This window comes from Euleptes europaea, chromosome 12 (genome assembly GCF_029931775.1).
Source record: "Euleptes europaea isolate rEulEur1 chromosome 12, rEulEur1.hap1, whole genome shotgun sequence".
In the NCBI taxonomy this organism is placed as follows: domain Eukaryota; kingdom Metazoa; phylum Chordata; class Lepidosauria; order Squamata; family Sphaerodactylidae; genus Euleptes; species Euleptes europaea.
In genome coordinates this window covers 23,888,766-23,905,854 of record NC_079323.1, presented here as the reverse complement: position 1 = coordinate 23,905,854, position 17,089 = coordinate 23,888,766, and the positions used below count along the sequence as shown (strand labels likewise).

The window sequence follows — 17,089 nt, the reverse complement described above, 5'->3', positions numbered from 1 at the left end:
GTAAAGAATGAGATTAGAGCCAGTGTGGTGTAGTGGTTAATAGTGGCAGGAGTCTAATCTGGAGAACCAGATTAGTTCCCCCGCTCCTCCACATGAAGCCTGCTGGGTGACCTTGGGCCAGTCACAGTTCTCTCAGAATTCTCTCAGCCCACCCGGAGGCAGGCAATGGCAAACCACCTCTGAACGTCTCTTGCCTTGAAAGCCCTACGGGGTCGTCATAAGTCAGCTGTGACTTTATGGCACTTTCCACCACCAAAGAATGAGATATATCTCTTGCAAGAAACCTGTGGCAGTTGTGTGTGTTAAGTGCTGTCAAGTCAGTTCTGATTTATGGTGACCCTATGAATTAATGACCTCCAAAACGTCCTCTCCTTAAGTCTTGCTCAAAACCTGTAGGATAACCTTTAGCACTGCTTGTTTTGGAAATCGCTGCTTTCCCTGACAATTGTGGGTAGGAGGCTATTTTTTCCCTAGTCAGTAGTAACACTGTAGAATTGCTGGATTTATACTGCAACCAAGGCTGATGTGACTGTTGTGGCTAAGACAGCCCAAGTAATCTCTTTTGGCAGTAATTACTTAGGGCAAAGCTGCTTTGTCAAAGCTAATAGCAGCTTGGGGGGGGGAGTAATAATGATTCACTGAGCAAGACCTAAGCCCTCCTTTGTCTTTTACTTCCCTTCCTTTGCTGAGGTTGTTCAGTTGCCCTTGGCAAGAACATACATCCCTCCATTGGAAAAGGCCTAGGTCTACAGTTCAAAGTCAACATTTACACACAGTTGTGTGGATGGGAGGAAATGTATGTCTTGCACTAATAATGTATACTGAGTCTTGGCATATTATATATGGCAGGGTGTTCAGAACAACCAGCTGTGCCAGAGGTTATCTATATATGATTAAAGTTGAAGCATGTTTATGGTCGCTAGAGAAGGAACTAGTTCTGCTTTAAAGTTCCAAAAATGAGTCTGAAGACAATGAAGCCAGAAGTTGTCAAGGATGTATCTACACAGCAAATACTGGATCCTAATTGCTTTTCTTAATCTCACCTGATTCCCCTCCTCTTTGCAGCTGCTGTCCTATGTAGCTTCTTTTGTCCACATGAGTTCCATGCTCTTTGGCATAGCTTTTTTGATGGTCAAAAGAGGCCCCTCAGTCACCTGTGATAAAGCTGGTAGGTTGTTTATGCACTTTAACTCTCATTGCTTTTCCCAAACAATCCTGGGAATTGTAGCTTGATGAGAATTCTTAGAGGGAACCCTACCCTTCGCCATTTTAAACTACTGTTTCTGGGGGAAAGGGAAGCTGGTTTTTAGGTAATTCAAAGTGGAACTTAGTGTTCAAAAATGGCTGTTTTAGTAGTCATAAAATTAAGTGTATGGGCAATAATCTTGTATTGATTTGTAGCAATGTTGAGTTTTTTTAATGCATGGATGAAAATATTGAAAGAAATAAAACAGGTTTGTAAGATGATTTTGGTCCGTTTTTCTAAAAAAAATTATTCACAGTTGTTGGGAAAATGTACAAACTGTTTACCCCAGAACAGATTTATAAAGTGAACTGAAATATACAAGGTTGGATTCTATGAGCAAGGGCACTCAGTTTCAGCCAGCCAGATGTTAGTCACCCAAGTTCAACTAGAAAGAGATCTTGGATAATGGACATCTTTGTTAATGGAATTGCACAATTCAAGGTGTTGGTTTTGTCCTTTAAAGCGCTATATGGCTTGAGACCAGGATATATGAAGGAACATCTCACGTACGTTCCTGCCTGGAAATTAAGATCATAGGGAGAGGCCCGCCTGACTGCCCCATCAACCAGACGTTTGTCTGTTCGGTTCACAAGAGAGGGCCTTTTTGGTGGCAGCTCAGTGATTATGGAACCTGCCCAGGGAGTGGTCCCCTCACTTTTAATCTTTAAGAGGCGGTTGAAAACAGTTTTATTTAGGACTGTGTATTTTTATGTATTTTAAAAAAATAATTGGTGTTTTATTTATACTGTAAGCTGCTATGGGGATGTGGAACTGTACAGTATAGCCCGATATCACTGGATCTTGGAAGTTAAGCTGGGTCGGTACTTGGAAGAGAGACCTCTAAGGAAGAATCTGCAGAGGACGGCAATAGCAAACCACTTCTGCTTAATCTCTTGCCTTGAAAACCCCACCAGGGGTTACTATAAGTTAGCTGCGACTTGACAAAGCGTTACACACACAAGCTGCCATAAGTTCCGTAAGGTAGAAAGGCGGCTGATAAATGTTTTAAATAAATACTATCATTGGAAAGTACAACACAGTCCTTGTTCTAAAGTAGTGAGTGAAAAACTGTAACACTTAGCTTTGATATTGCACTTTCTGTATCCTGCTCTAGTCCTTACAAAACACTGGCCTGATCCTAAATTGCCATTCTGCTGCCAGAACAGTATTTCCATTGGTGGATGAGGCGATGGGCATTTCTATTTGTTTCCCCTCCCAGCAGAACCCCACATTGTTCCTGGATTTCCACTGACATACAGGAGCAAAATGCCAGGCACAGAAGGCTGCAGCAGTAACGGAAAAGTTGCCTTCATCTAACACTACGCAACTTGTGCTATTGAAAATGAAAGACTTTTAATGAAATCGGTCCAATTTATATAAACTGTGATTGCAGGTTTGCAAGGCTATCTCAAAGCAGCATTCAATCCTGGAAATTCTGATTTGCAGGTCAGGAAAAATGCTACCTTCTTTTTAAGAGATCTGTGTAACTGGCAGATAGATTGTGTAATCTGATTCTCCAGTTGCAACTAAACCCCTTGCCCCCCACCAGCATCAGAGGACAGCAATCTCGCATGGGATAGTGGAAGCATAGTTAAAACCCTGGCCGCCTCCAAGCACTAGTTTAGCTCCTGTTGACAGTACTGGCAGCTGTCACAAACAAGCAGCCTTTGGAGTGCATACAGAGCCTCAGCTACCAGTCCCACTTGCCAATTCAAAGGCTAGGATTTCACCTACCCACACAGCTAATCATGGCAGAGCATCAGGAATACATAAGCCCCAGCCAAAAAAAAAAAAAAAATACAACCACATTCTTCAGGACATGCAGCACAACTACCTCACTCTAATCCCACTGATACAGAAATGGGAGTCCACAAGTAGGAATCTAGCAGTGGGAAACAGACATGCTATATACAAAGGGACCCCTTGTGCAAGGACACACCCCAAATTAAAGACAAATGAAGTACATACCAATGACTACAGGTGGGTAGACAAGGCTGGACGAAGAAGCCAGACAAAAGGAAAAGTGTCCTGGCACATGAATGAATCAGACTAATTGATCAAGATCAGTTACTGACAGGCTGTAGGACTGGACTAGAGATTGCTCTTTATAGCCGTGCCCCGACAGACTTGTACAGAGAGCCTGTAATTCCAAGACTACCAAGTTCAGGCACTGTAACTGCTACTGAACATACTCAAGAACTAAAGTTTGCCATCTCCTGCCCTGCTGTTACTATTTCTTTCATTAGACTTCTATCCCACCCTTTCCCCACTATGTTAGCTTAGCTGCTGTAGGGACACAGGATCCCAGACTTTTATGACAATATAGACTCTGGGCTAGTGGTATACATCGTAGCAGGACCATAAGATGGGGCTGTGAATAAACAGGACTAATAGTAACTGAAACATACACTGCTTAAGGTAATGAACTTCAAAGATAATATTTTGAAAAGTCAGCATTTTTATTCACTGTTTAAAAGATGTCAAGTCATCAAGAACAGAGAAAGTTTCAACAGCAAATACCTGGGTTATAAGTTGCAAAAGAACATCCAATCCATTTAAAAATATCCTGTTTCTATATTTTTTTAGGGTGCAGGTTTCTACAATGCAGACATGAAGTAACTAGAGCCCTGAATAGATACTGGTTTCCTGATATTTTAAAATTTTCCAATTACAAGACATTTATATTGACAGTAAACACAGAACAAAAGTCAACATACTTCAAACATTTAATGTGTCTTTTCATCAAGGTAGGTAAGAGATCATGTATATGAAACAAAATATTATACGGCTACCATTTAATACGGTTTACTTGAAACTGCGGAGACACAGGCAAGAAACATTTCTGTGAAAGGTAAGTCGAGTATGTGGGTGTTATAATAAACCAAGTTTGTGCTCCATCATCACATGAGGATCTCCCATTACTTCAGTTTGTGCTGGGTCTGGAAAACAATATTTTTATGAGTTCAGTTCATGTTGGGAAAAATATATTATTTATATTTTTTATTTATATCCTGCCCCTCCCCTAGTAGTGGGGCTCAGGGTGGATAACAAGAAGGCAGTTATATGAAACCTGAGTACAAGGGCATTTGCAGATTCACCCCCCCCCCCCCGGGGTCTTCTGAAAAGGTGATGCACCGTCATGGGAGTCCTGTGAGGCATTTGTTGTGAAGAGGAAGAACTGGGTGAAGTAGCCCCTCTTTGCTCTACCACTGACAAAGTTTCCACAAGCAAGAGACTTCTACACTAAGGATGCTACGTGTAAACAGGTTTTGAGTCTTTGGCCATTCAGGGAAGTACTGAGCTCTCTACAATACTCCCATCCTTGAAATTTTGTGAGAAAGGGTAGACTACAAATGGATAAGCTTCAGCACATCTGCCATCTTCCCTAATGTTTTGAAAAGAGATTCTTACCGTTCAGAATATCCTCAAAAGCAATGCAGTCATAGTTGCCTTTCAAGATCTCCAATGAAAGGTTAGAGCTATGAAGGAAAGGAAGTCGCTGAACCTGGAAAAGTGTAACACAGCAGGTTAGGGAGTCTGCCATTCTATGAATAAGCTGCCCACATTTATAATAGGTTAATTAAAGGGAAAAGTAAAATTTGAATTTGCTTTTTATTTGCTAAATACATGCACACAGATATTGTAAGCTAAACTCGTTACAATTTATAAAGCCACTCACTATGTTCAAAACTGGGGTACAAATTTACTAGAAAAGTGTTCTTTCAAATTTCCCCCCATCTCTCTCCCTATTCCATAAAATAAATAGGAAAACTAGCTTCTAGACTGAAAGTATTTTTTTATTATCTAAGCTATTTAGGAATCCTTGATTAGCTAACAAAGTCATTTGATGAACTAAAAATATGGCCCTAATTAACTATGCAACATAATGTTTAAAAAATATTAATTCTTATAAAAAGTGCAGGTGGCAGGCAGTTATCGTGGAAGATGCATTTCCCTTTCTCTCACCTAGGAAAGGATGCCTCCTCTGAGATTACGACACACATGTGCACAGAAAAAAAACAAGCATTAAAAAAACAATATTGGGTCATCTGCCAATGTATGCAGAGTTAACAGATTAAACCTTATACAATTAATTGGGTGACAGCCCTACTAACAACATGAAGATCAGACTGAGATCTGTGTCATTCCCTCTACCTCCCCACCTTCTCATGCCCCAAAGGCCAGATTCGGTACTCTTATATCAAATGAGTAACAGGAATTGTAAGTCCAGATCAACAACTAGTTTTAGCAGCATAATGACACTTAAGTAAACAGGGACTTTAAAAAGAAACATACAAGGGCTAGTAGAGATGGAAAAGAATTTATGCTGTTGGGAATAACCAAAAAGTATACCTGTTTCACTGCTTTGAACTCCATTTGTAATTTCAGTGGTGCATGTAGCCCTTGAATATTTCTCAGAGTAGAAAAATTCATTTTATCTTCATTCAACGAAAGCTACCAGAAGAAATTTTAATATAATTATATTTGACAACCACTCAGGGAAATACAATTTCCCTCAATCTCATAAATTAGTTTAACTGAACACATTTCATGAACTAGATAACCGATTTCTCTCTGGACTGAAAAAAATAAGAATGAACAAAGCCTTCTTCCAACTGCAATTTATAAGCACCCATATCAATCTGCTGTTACATTTTGGCTTTGTTATATTTGGCAAGATGGACAGATCTGCCTCCATCTAGTGGTGAAAGTAGTAGGTGCCAAAAACCCAAAATGCCACACAACTCGTTTCAAGAACAGTTGGTTTTTTATATGCCGACTTTCTCTACCACTTAAAAGAGACTCAAACCGGCTTACAATCACCTTCTCTTCCCCTCCCCACAACAGACACCCTGTGAGGTAGGTGGGGCTGAGAGAGCAATGGCTAAGGTACCTAGCTGGCATCATGTGGAGTGAGGAAACAGATCCAGTTCACCAGATTAGCCTCCGCAGCTCATGTGGAGGAGAGGGGAATCAAACCCTGTTCTCCAGATCAAAGTCCACCACTCCAAACCATCGCTCTTAATCACTACACCACGCTGGTGTAGTGTCAAATTTATTCTGGCACATGAGGGTCCTAGTCGACAGAACGAAAGGCTCTGTTTATACTTACTAAGAGCCAGCACAGAAACAGTATCCCTATGGCTTCTTTGTAAATCACTGATGTAACAAGTGAAATCCAGAAATCATGTGGGTAGAACCGATTTTGTGGTTTCTCCAGCCTCCCAGTTGTCATCCTCATGACTGAGAGGTAAAGCTTATTCTGCCATGTTACAATTTGTATCTCATTTCTGCATAGACGTGACTAACTGAAGGGGAGGGATTAAGGATGGTGTGCCAATCTGCCATTTTCTCACAGGCTGTCAGACTCTATCCCCAATAACTGACCAGATGCTTCTATTTATGGTTGCAATCCTATGCATATATTATTCCTATGCATATCTGAACCAAATTTGAAGCTATGCATGTTTAAGATGAAAGTAGACCTTAGGGGGATAGGAATACAGGTGCCATAAATGCTGCTGCAATTCATATATTTTAAAGTTATCTGCGTTACGCCTGAGGCAAGGTGGCACACAAAAACAACACGAAATGTGCCTTTTGTTTTCTTTTAATGATTCTTAAACTTAGAACAAGTACATGTTGATGCTTATTTTCCAGGCTGGAATAACTACGCTGGACCTCTCATTCTCCATCCTTCCCCACTCGTACATGATAACTACCCTGCTTGTCTCATCGCCCATTCCCCCCATGATCCAGCAGGCATTTAGAAACAGGATTCTGCTTTCACTTCGCACACTCTGCTTCTCAGCAGAAAAGCTGATCTAACCAGTTTGCTCTTGGTGAACAGCTGAACATGCAACAAAACAATCTTAAAGTGGGACTACAAGCTGAAGTGCTGTCTGTCTGTCCCAGTGGGGAACTGAAGTAGCTTAACATTATTTCACCCCCTTTCTCTGTTTTTATCCTCACAACAGCCCTGTGAGATAGACTAGGCTGAGAGGGTGTACAACCGGCTCATGGGTCACCCAGCAGGCCCCCATGGCAGAGTGGGGATTCCAACCTGGGTCTCTCAGGTCCTGGTCCGGCACTCTTAGCCGCTACCCCAGGCTGGCTCTAATGTGGTTCTAGAAACACAGCCTTAAAGCAACACATTTTCTCAAAATAATAAATATTTACATAATTTCTGTCTCTGTGTATTCTTTTAACTCCCATTACGAAATACATTTTTCTAAGTGTGGAATTGTCAGTTGCTTAAGAGCGTCTACCCAGCTCATTACCTCAAACCCCGACAAAGGACGAAACTTACATTTCAAACATTTACACTTCATAAATAAAGCCATCCCATACTTCCATTCCTATTTATATCCCTCCCTTTATTCTCTCCCTTGTTTAACCTGTTCCACAGATGCTCCTACAATTCCCCCCCTTTCCATATTTGTCTTTGTATATTCTGCTCCTCAAGCTGGGAACAGATTTTCCCTCTTTCCTTCAACTCTCTCTTCAAAACCTCCCTTCAAAAAAGTTTTGAGCTACAATATCTGTGCCATATGTCTTATGTTTCCAATTACTTATTTTTTGACACCCTCAAGCACCACTTGTCACAACAAGGCCCTTTCCCATCAGCTTTGGGCATTACAAATTAGGAGTGCAGATCTTTTAGGAAAATGAATACCGTTACTGGCGTGTTAAATATTCCGGACTTACATTTTTCTCTGATAGCTCCAAAGGATGGACAGGAAAAAGTTCACTCTTTGCATTTGTAAAGCTATTAAAAAAAAACAAAAAACGACAGTAGTAGTACAAGCAAACTTATAAAGTCTCAAACCTAATTTCTTAACTGGCAGCAATTCCAGGCACAAGTTTCAAGCATTTAAAGCTTGAAACGATTACCAGTACATAAGCTAACACGTTTTTCCCCAGCAGTGCAAAAGAAAGAACACTATATAGGTAACAAAGGGAGAACAGGAAAAAAATTGGTGAGTTTTGGTCCTACTGCCATATATAACAGTTGTTGTATTTCTACTCGGCCACCATTCAAAATACAATGAAACTAAGTAAGTGGTCACTACACCAGATTCCTTGGTTAACTTGGTTATGACTTTGCAACTTGGTTGCTACACCTTGAGCCCAAGGAAATAAGGTCCGATAGTAATGTTTGCAGTAAACAAGCAAACGTGTGTGGACTACAGCAGTCATTTGCAAGTTAGGATTTCTTGAAAGAGTATTAAGACCTTCCCTCGAAAGCCAGCTTGCCCATCATTACTGCTCATCTTTAACAAAATGCAGCTCCTGGGAATGTTGAGTATGTTTCAGCACACACTGGGGCTTGGCCTTTGTCTTGTGAACCGATCTTGCCCCCGAGTTTTCTGCAACACAGATCTACAGGTTTTCGCAGTGGATGTTCAGAGCTTCCACTGCAGACCAAAAATGTTCTCTTTACCAAGAAAGGCTTCCTGTTTTCATTTAAAATATCTATGGAGACTGAACATGGACATGTATGAGATGATATGGTATTGCGAGACTAGCTCTACGGTATACAAACTGCCTACGTGGGCACAAGAATACTCCTGGATACACATCTGTGGGATCAAAAACCTGAAAAGACATTGGGTTAATGTTCTCTACGTGATGCTGCTTCTTCCCCCATGCGTATTCAGTTTCCATGGATGTGCTGAGAAAGGCTAGATGGTAACTACTGATCTACAGTATACTGTGCTTTTGTTGTGGTCGTAATTCTATAGATGAGACAGTCACTTCATAAAACTGTTCTATGGTCTCCCTCTCTTCTACCTTCCTCTCATCAGCCACCAAGATATGAATTTTTAAATGCTAAGGAGGGGTACAAAGTATTGATAGTTACAACATCAAGGCAGCTTGAAATTAGGTGTGATACAGCATAAAACACAGCATGTGGAGAAATTAAGTACGGTACTAAAAAGGTATGATAATAATAAATAATAATAATAATAATAATAATAATACTGATTATCATATAAGAAGAGCCCTGCTGGATCAGACCAGTAGTCCATTTAATCCAGCATCCTGTCTCATACAGTGGCCAACCAGTTTCGCTGGAGGGCCTACAACGGAGCATAGAGGCCAAGGCCCTCCTCTGATATTGCCTCCTGACACTAGGAGTCAGAGGTTGACTGCCTCTAAACATGGAGGTTCCCTTTAGTCACCATGGCTAGTAGCCACTGATAGATACTCCATGACTATCTAATCCCCCTTTAAAGCTGTCTATACCTGTGGCCATCACTACATCCTCTGGCAGCGAATTCTACATTTTAATCACTCGCTGTGTAAAGAAGTATTTCCTTTTCCCATCCTGAATCTACTGCCCATCAGCTTCATTGGATGCCCTTGAGTTCTAGTATTTTGAAAGAGGCAGAAGAAATGTTCATGGTCAACTCTTTCTACCCTGTGCATAATTTTATAAACCTTTATCATGTCCTCCTTTAGTCGTCTCTTTTCTAAACTGAAAAGCCCCAGACTCTTCAGCCTTTCCTCATAGGGAAGATGCTCCAAACTCCCTAATTTATTTTGGTTGTCCTCTTCTGTACTTTTTCCAACTCTGCAATGTCCTTTTTGAGATATGGCGACCAGAACTGTACACGGTTTTTCAAATTAGGCCACGCCATAGATCTATACAGGGGCATTGTAATAGCAAATGCTTTATTTTCAACCCCTTTCCTAATAATCCCTAACACCTTTTTGCCTTTTTCACCACTGCAGCACATTGCGTTGACACTTTAGTTGAACAATCTACTATGACCTCAAGATCTTTTCCCCTCTCAGTGCCAGCAAGTTCAAATCCTATTAGCCTATACCTGAAGTTGGAATTTTTGGTCCCAATATGCATCACTTTATACTTACCAACACTAGACTTCATTTGCCACACTGTCATCCATTCACCCAATATGTGGAGATACTCCTGGAGCTCTTCAGTTACCCCAGATTTTCAACCATCCTGAGTAATTTTGTGTCATCTGCAAACTTGGCCACTACACTACCTACCCCTAGTTCCAGATCATCTATGAACAAATTGAATAGTTCTGGCCCCAATACTGATCCTTGTGGGATCCCAAGTCTTACTTCCCCCCATTGTGAGAATGGTTTATTTATTCCTATGCTTTGCCTGTCATTTAACCAATTTTTAATCCATAAGAGAACCCGTCCTCTTATCCATGACTGCTAAGTTTACTTAGGAGTCTTTGGTGAGGTACCTTATCAAAGCCTTTTGAAAGTCCAAGTACGCAATGTCTACCAGGTCACCTTTGCCTACATGCTTGTTCACTTTCTCAGAGAACTCCAAAAGGTTGGTGAGGCCAGTCCAAATAGAGCATTATGCTTTAGCTTAGTAGTTTTCACGTTCTGACGACTAGTAACCTAGCTAGGTGAAATACAGAAGACCGCTCCCAAAACTCCCTTCACTGCATGTATTCAGTAACAGTTGTACAGCAGTATGCACACACCGATAACCCTATTCTAGACAGTTAAAGGTGGCTGAGTTCTTAATGGGTATGGCACTATAAATAAAAAGCTGGAAGGGAGCAAACAAATTTCCATCAGTGGAAACAAATTTAGCTCTTACGTTTAAATAGAAAATGAAAGTTCATTTAACAGTTCCAACAGGCAGGTGACTGGGAAATTGCAGCTCTGCCTGTGGCTGGAGGAAGGAAGGCAAAGAGTTTTCCACCCACTTGAAGAGGCTGAGTTGGCTCCCCTGCTTCAAGCAGTCTGGAAAGATCCTTTTATAGTACCATCATTCAGTGGAAAAAATACCTATATTTAAGGTTCCTACTAACATCTGACGTTATTAAGACAAATAAAGTAACTGGGTGTAACGTTCAAAAATTTCCTAAGAAGAGTTGTTCTTGCAACACAATATTTAGTAACGTAACCTTTATTTGTAACAAGAAGTCCTCACCAAACAACCTCTATACTACAAGTGTCGTAGCAACATATCACACCAGCAGTACAGAAACACTACCTTAACGAGACAGAAGTTGTCTGGCTCCCCGATATTTGGGCACATAGGAAGTTTAATGCAGCCAGAAGGAAACACTAAACTGCTTTTCGTATATTTATAAAAAGTCAACAGTACTATTTTTACTCGGGCAGTGCTTACCCTCTACGTAATGCATCATGGCTTTCAAATGATCCATGAGATGAAAAATCTGGAACCGGAATACTATCTTTCAACTGTGATCCAAATCCTCGGGTATTCTGAAATAGAATGACAATTAATGGGAAAACACTCACAAGAGTTTCAAACGATTGCCTGATAATTACAATAAAATATATTGCCTGGTCAGTTTGATGCCTTAAAATATTACATATGCCTTAGTCTTTGAAGTAAGTTCCTAGAAAGTATATTACTGAGACTTTAAGTTACCTTAAAATTTGTCACAATACAAATCACAACACCTTAAAGCATCAGACAGTTATAAGGAAAATTAGTGGATCCCTGAACTCTGAGGGTAGCCCATTTTGAAGTACAAACTGCTGCTAGTCTTCCTTCCCATAACTTCAATGTGACCAAGTGGCAGACTCCATAAATTTAGGCAAAGGGTCCTGCCCTTCTCCAGAACTCGAAGAAAGACATATGCTCTCCCCAACTTTGTGCTAAGAGGCTAGGAAAGCAGCAAGATATCTCAGTTTTCTCAGCAATGCCTTGGCTCAGAGGACATTGCAGACAGGTCCTCTTCCTTACAAGAAGGGTGTGGTTGGCAGGGAACACAACCTAAAGTGCATTGCTCCCTCGCAGCTGGCTCTGAGTGATATATGGATTCCCTAACACATTCCTGCTGGACAGTGAGAGAGTCATGTACTCAACAAGTACTTCTTCTAGGGACTTTAAAGTAGCCTGTAAGACTACTACTCTGATACCTCCATCTGCCAAGCCCTAAATGGAGAGAAAAATGAATAATGCAAGTTCATCCTTGTACCCTTACTATTTATAAGAGTTTGTTCCTCAATTTCAGGAGGGGGCATAACAATGTCAGACGCCACCTGCCAAGGAAGTTGGGAGGAACACGAGATGCATATGGGCAGAACAAGCAGCTGTGGTTGCACTTGACTGGAATTTTATTGCACATTGAAATGACATCTGAATGCACTCTACATGTTTGGTGCTTTTCTAGGGAGGAAAATGGTTGGCTGTGGCATTAGAGAATTTTCTTTCAGTATTTGATGCAATTATTGGCTTCCTGATAGCTTTTGGCTCATATAAACCCTTTCTTGAGTGGAGTAATAATGTGATATTTTTGACTTATTGAGTAGTTAAGAACATAAGAAAAGCCATGCTGGATCAGACCAAGGCCCATCAAGTCCAGCAGTCTGTTCAATTCTCTAATGCCAGGGACTGCAACGGGGCCCTTGCAAGCCACTAAACGTTCACAGCAAGGAATGGGGAGGGGCCGTTGCTCAGTGGTAGAGCATCTGCTTGGCATGCAGAAGGTCCCAGGTTCAGTCCCCAGCATCTCGTTAAAGGGAGTTAAACTAGGCAGGTAGGTGATGTGAAAGACCCCTTCCTGAGACCTTGGAGAGCCGCTGCCGGTCTGCGTAGACAATACTGACTTTGATGGACCAAGGGTCTGATTCAGTATAAGGCAGCTTCATGTGTGTTCATGTGACAATGTGCAATTAAATTCCAGTCAAGTGCAAACACAGCTTCTTGTTCTGCCCACATGCATCTCTTGTTCCTCCTAACTAGCAGGTGGAGTCTAACTTGAACATTTTCCACTTTGATCAACCTGCCACAGCATCCAGATGCAGGAACTTTCACAAGTCAAAGTTTATTTCCCCTCAAAGGCCAGGAGTTTAGAATCTTGGCTTCTGTAAACAAACTGCCATTTACCAAAGCACCTGCATTCAACTGTCATGGCAAACTTTATCAAAGTGGAAAGCATTCAGTCAAGGTCTGCATGCCAAAGGAAAGTGGGGGGAAGGGCATCTACAAGCACAGCAACAGTTTTCATGACTGTGTGTAGTTTACTATCAGTTCACCATAATGGAAGAATGCAGTCCTAATCATACATTTAGGATTTTGCATTCAAGATCTCTAAAAATGGCCAGGGGATGCGGAGTAGTCTCATTCAACATACAAACATGAAAAACTGACGTAATAGGTTATTGGACAAAAGTCTGGATGGGGAGTCAGGATTCCAACAAGCATGAGAAGCATTTGTTTCCTTTCCCACCAGCAGACTGTCCTGTTTATTTAAGTTGTACATTGTTTGTGTAGCAACTGTCTCTCGCACCCTGTCTGCATAGATTTTTGCCCCACATACCATTCTGGCTACAATCTCCAGGCGCTTCCTTTACACAAACACACACCTCCATTTCACAAATATTTGGAGTGCATACATTTAAAGTCAGATGAATTCTAGCACAAGGCCTGAAACTGGATAAATTAAGTAAATAAAAGACTGAACAGCAGGAAATCCCTCCGACAGCAACAGTGACATGACCGTACTATTGTTTCCCCATGGAAGTGAGAGGTTTGTAAAGTAAACCCAGCAGAATCCTTGGGAATGGCTGGTAGACAGTGACCCCACAAAGGTGGCACATGGAAGGTCAAACCACAGGACTGTCAAGGAAAAGCACATCATTCCTCCTCAGTCCGTTGACTGTCACTAATCTTGTTATCTACCTGATGGAAACTCTCACAACAGCCATAATGTAGCCACAGCAGTGATTATCATGTATGAGACTGCTGTTTTCTGTCTCTAATCTGATTCACCTTGTTTCTTCCCCTTGTGCTTTCCTGCCTGACTTTTGTATCCATCTTTTTCTAGCCTTAAAAAAAGAACATACACATATCGTTTTTGTAATGCTACTCGGCTTCATCAGAGGGAGAAATAAGTGAGCCCCCACATAAGATTACCTGGGATCACTTAGCTCCATCCTTCCCAAAGAAGGGTTGGTTTTTATATACCGACTTTCTCTACCACTTAAGAATCAAAATGGCTTACAATCACCTTCCCTTCCCCACAACAGACACCCTGTGAGGTAGGTGGGGCTGAGAGAGTGTGACTAGCTCAAGGTTACTCAGCTGGCTTCATATGGAGTGGGGAAACAAACCCAGTTCACCAGATTAGCCTCATGTGGAGGAGTGTGGAATCAAACCCGGTTCTCCAGATCAGAGTCCACTGCTCCAAACCACCGCTCTTAACCACTACACCACGCTGGCTCCCTCAGCCAGATTACCTGGGATCACGTAGCTCCATCCTTCCTAAACTGCTTCCAGCCACAGTTATTCCACCTGGTTGCATGAGAGGGGCAGGGAAGATGGCAAAGATACCTCCACTGACCAGCCGGGGACCAAATGCTGCTCGGTTCTGTGTGCCCCTCCCCCACTGCCTGCAGCAGCAGCTATCCAAACTGATTATTATGGAACAGTAATATATTATCTAAAAGTGAATGCTTGAATTTACTTGTTTTTCTATTCTTTCTTATTCCCCTTTTACTTGTATGCATCATATTAAGGGTGTTCTTTTCGACTGTAAGCTACCCCAAAACAATAGCAGATAAAACTGTATATGAAAGTATTAAATAAGTGATAAATATGCCCTTTTACATTCCACTGAGACCCTAGCGGTAGAAGGACATATATTCATTACACACAAACACATGATGCTAGGAAATCATGGACAGAAGCTAGTTTCAGAGGGTACTGTGCTATTCCACAGTAGAACAGTTAGATTTGTGTCCAGTAGCAGCTTAGAGATGTAGGAAGTATGAGCTTTTAAGAGTCAAAGCTCCCTTCATCAGAAGCGAAGGCCTGGGAACAGTTTTTCCCTCCTGATCCTATACTTCAATGTCATTAACACAAGCAGCTTATACAGACGTTTAGCCAGTACAGTTGTTTTTCCACCAAAGTGTTTCATTCTAGGAAAAGAGAAGCATAGTGAGGCCTTGCTAGAATGGAGAGAAGCAGTAGGGCATGTTTCACTAGACTTCTCCATGTCAGACGTCCATTAAAGAAACAGGGCTATAAAAAAGCTGTACCCCAATCTACCCCATGTCCCACAAATGCACTCCCAAACACTCTAAAGGATGGTGCAAATCAGCAGAAGACATCAAAGCAAAGACAATTGCATCTGAGGAGCTTGGGTCTAGCTCACGAGAGATTAAGTTACAATAAATCTGTTCATATTTCAAGATGCCACAACACTAACAAGAGGTTTATCAGGGGGAAGATGGAACAAAATAGAAAGTGAAATATGAAATCACTTTCTCATTCTATCACTTACAAGATAACAGTTACTTACTGGCCCTCCCTTCAGTGTTGTTTACTAGATCTGCCTTAATTGAATCATTTCATAACTTTAGCTGTATTTTTAATTATTCAAATGTTTTAATTTTTTTTAAAATCTCTGCCCCCTTGTGGGCCCTGATAGGGATGTTTAAAATAAATAATTATGACTGGACTCCTGCTTAGTGCTATTACTTTTACAGGATTATTACATTTCCATTTGATTTCTCCTATACACTCACGCCTCATGCAGTAAATGTGGATACACCACCGTCCATAGAACTAGTTCTTTTTATTATTATTATTTTATTTTTATAACATAAAAAAGAAAAAAATACAATAATAATAAAAAGAAAATTAAAAAAGAAAATACAAAAGTGTATCTATATACACTTATTAATACATCCAGGATTATAAAATTATATAGTTCAACCCTCCACCCACCTTAAAAAAAGTGACCCATCACCCGACTTCCGAAGAAGTGTCTAAACAGTTTTAAAGATCTCTATTAACAGTAAAATATGAAAATATTAAAACTAGTTTCTATAACTCACTAATTATAACAGTAAAATCCATTTTTGCCAGTTTATCCCAATATGTGGCAGCCTTTGCCCAAGTTTTCTTAAATTCCTCCGTATCTTTTCCATGTAGGTTAACAAGTTCTTAACCGCGTCTCTTCAGAGTGGACGAAGCAGCCTGTCTGGCCGCTGGGGGGGGGGGGGCTATTATATCAGCGCACCCCACTCTTGAGACAGTAGGGAAATGTCGGGGGGGCTAGCAAAAACAACGCCATATAAAAGGGGGGAGGCATGCGGATTCCCAGCAGGTGGGCCAAGGTCAGCTCGGCCGTGAGTCAACGCGAGGGAACCGCTGGCACCCTCCTCCCCACACCGCGAACTCGCCTCAGGACCCCTGTTCTAGAAAGCGCCCAAGCGTTGCCCAAGCGTTGCCCAAGCGTTGCCCGACCGTTGCCCGCCCAACCGTCCCCCTCCCCCGGCGACCACTCACCATCTTTGCACAGTCACCCACAGCCGCTTCCTTCCGCCTGCACTGGGCGCCGGGAGAGGGAGTGCGGTGACGTCCTCTACGTCAGGACGTCACACGCGGGGGGGAAATCTCGCGCGATAAGGATGGCGCGAGAACGAGTCAAGAGCGTTAACGGATTTAACTGCTTGGGAGGGGGCGGGGCTTTGAGGGCTCTGCTGGTCAGAGGGGGGCGGGGCCGTTTCGCGCCTTGTCGGTAACAGGGTTGCCAGGTCCCTCTTCGCCACCGGCGGGAGGTTTTTAGGGCGGAGCCTGAGGAGGGCGGGGTTTGGGGGGGACTGCAATGCCATAGAGTCCAATGGCCAGAGCGGCCATTTTCTCCAGGTGAGCTGATCTCTACCGACTGGAGATCAGTTGTCATAGAAGGAGATCTCCAGCTACTACCTGGAGGTTGTTGAGAAAACAAAACCAGCACACGATTTCAATGCAATACTACTATATAATGAAGTGCAAGATACCCAGTGAATACTTAAATTATTTATAAAATACAAGGTACACAAATGCAAGTCAATCAATTTGGTTCTTATATCAAG

The 17,089-nt window shown here is 41.8% G+C and overlaps 1 protein-coding gene across 1 annotated transcript; it reads right to left on the bottom strand.

The window, feature by feature from the left end:
- Nucleotides 1–3,709: 3,709 nt before the first annotated feature.
- POMP (proteasome maturation protein) lies at nt 3,710–16,589 on the bottom strand. The gene is made up of 6 exons (XM_056858398.1): nt 16,521–16,589; nt 11,382–11,479; nt 7,955–8,015; nt 5,600–5,701; nt 4,658–4,751; nt 3,710–4,185 (listed from the first exon to the last, which is right to left on the bottom strand). The coding sequence occupies exons 1-6, from the start codon at nt 16,521–16,523 to the stop codon at nt 4,118–4,120; spliced, it is 426 nt and encodes a 141-aa protein (XP_056714376.1). The 5' UTR covers nt 16,524–16,589; the 3' UTR covers nt 3,710–4,117.
- Nucleotides 16,590–17,089: the final 500 nt, after the last annotated feature.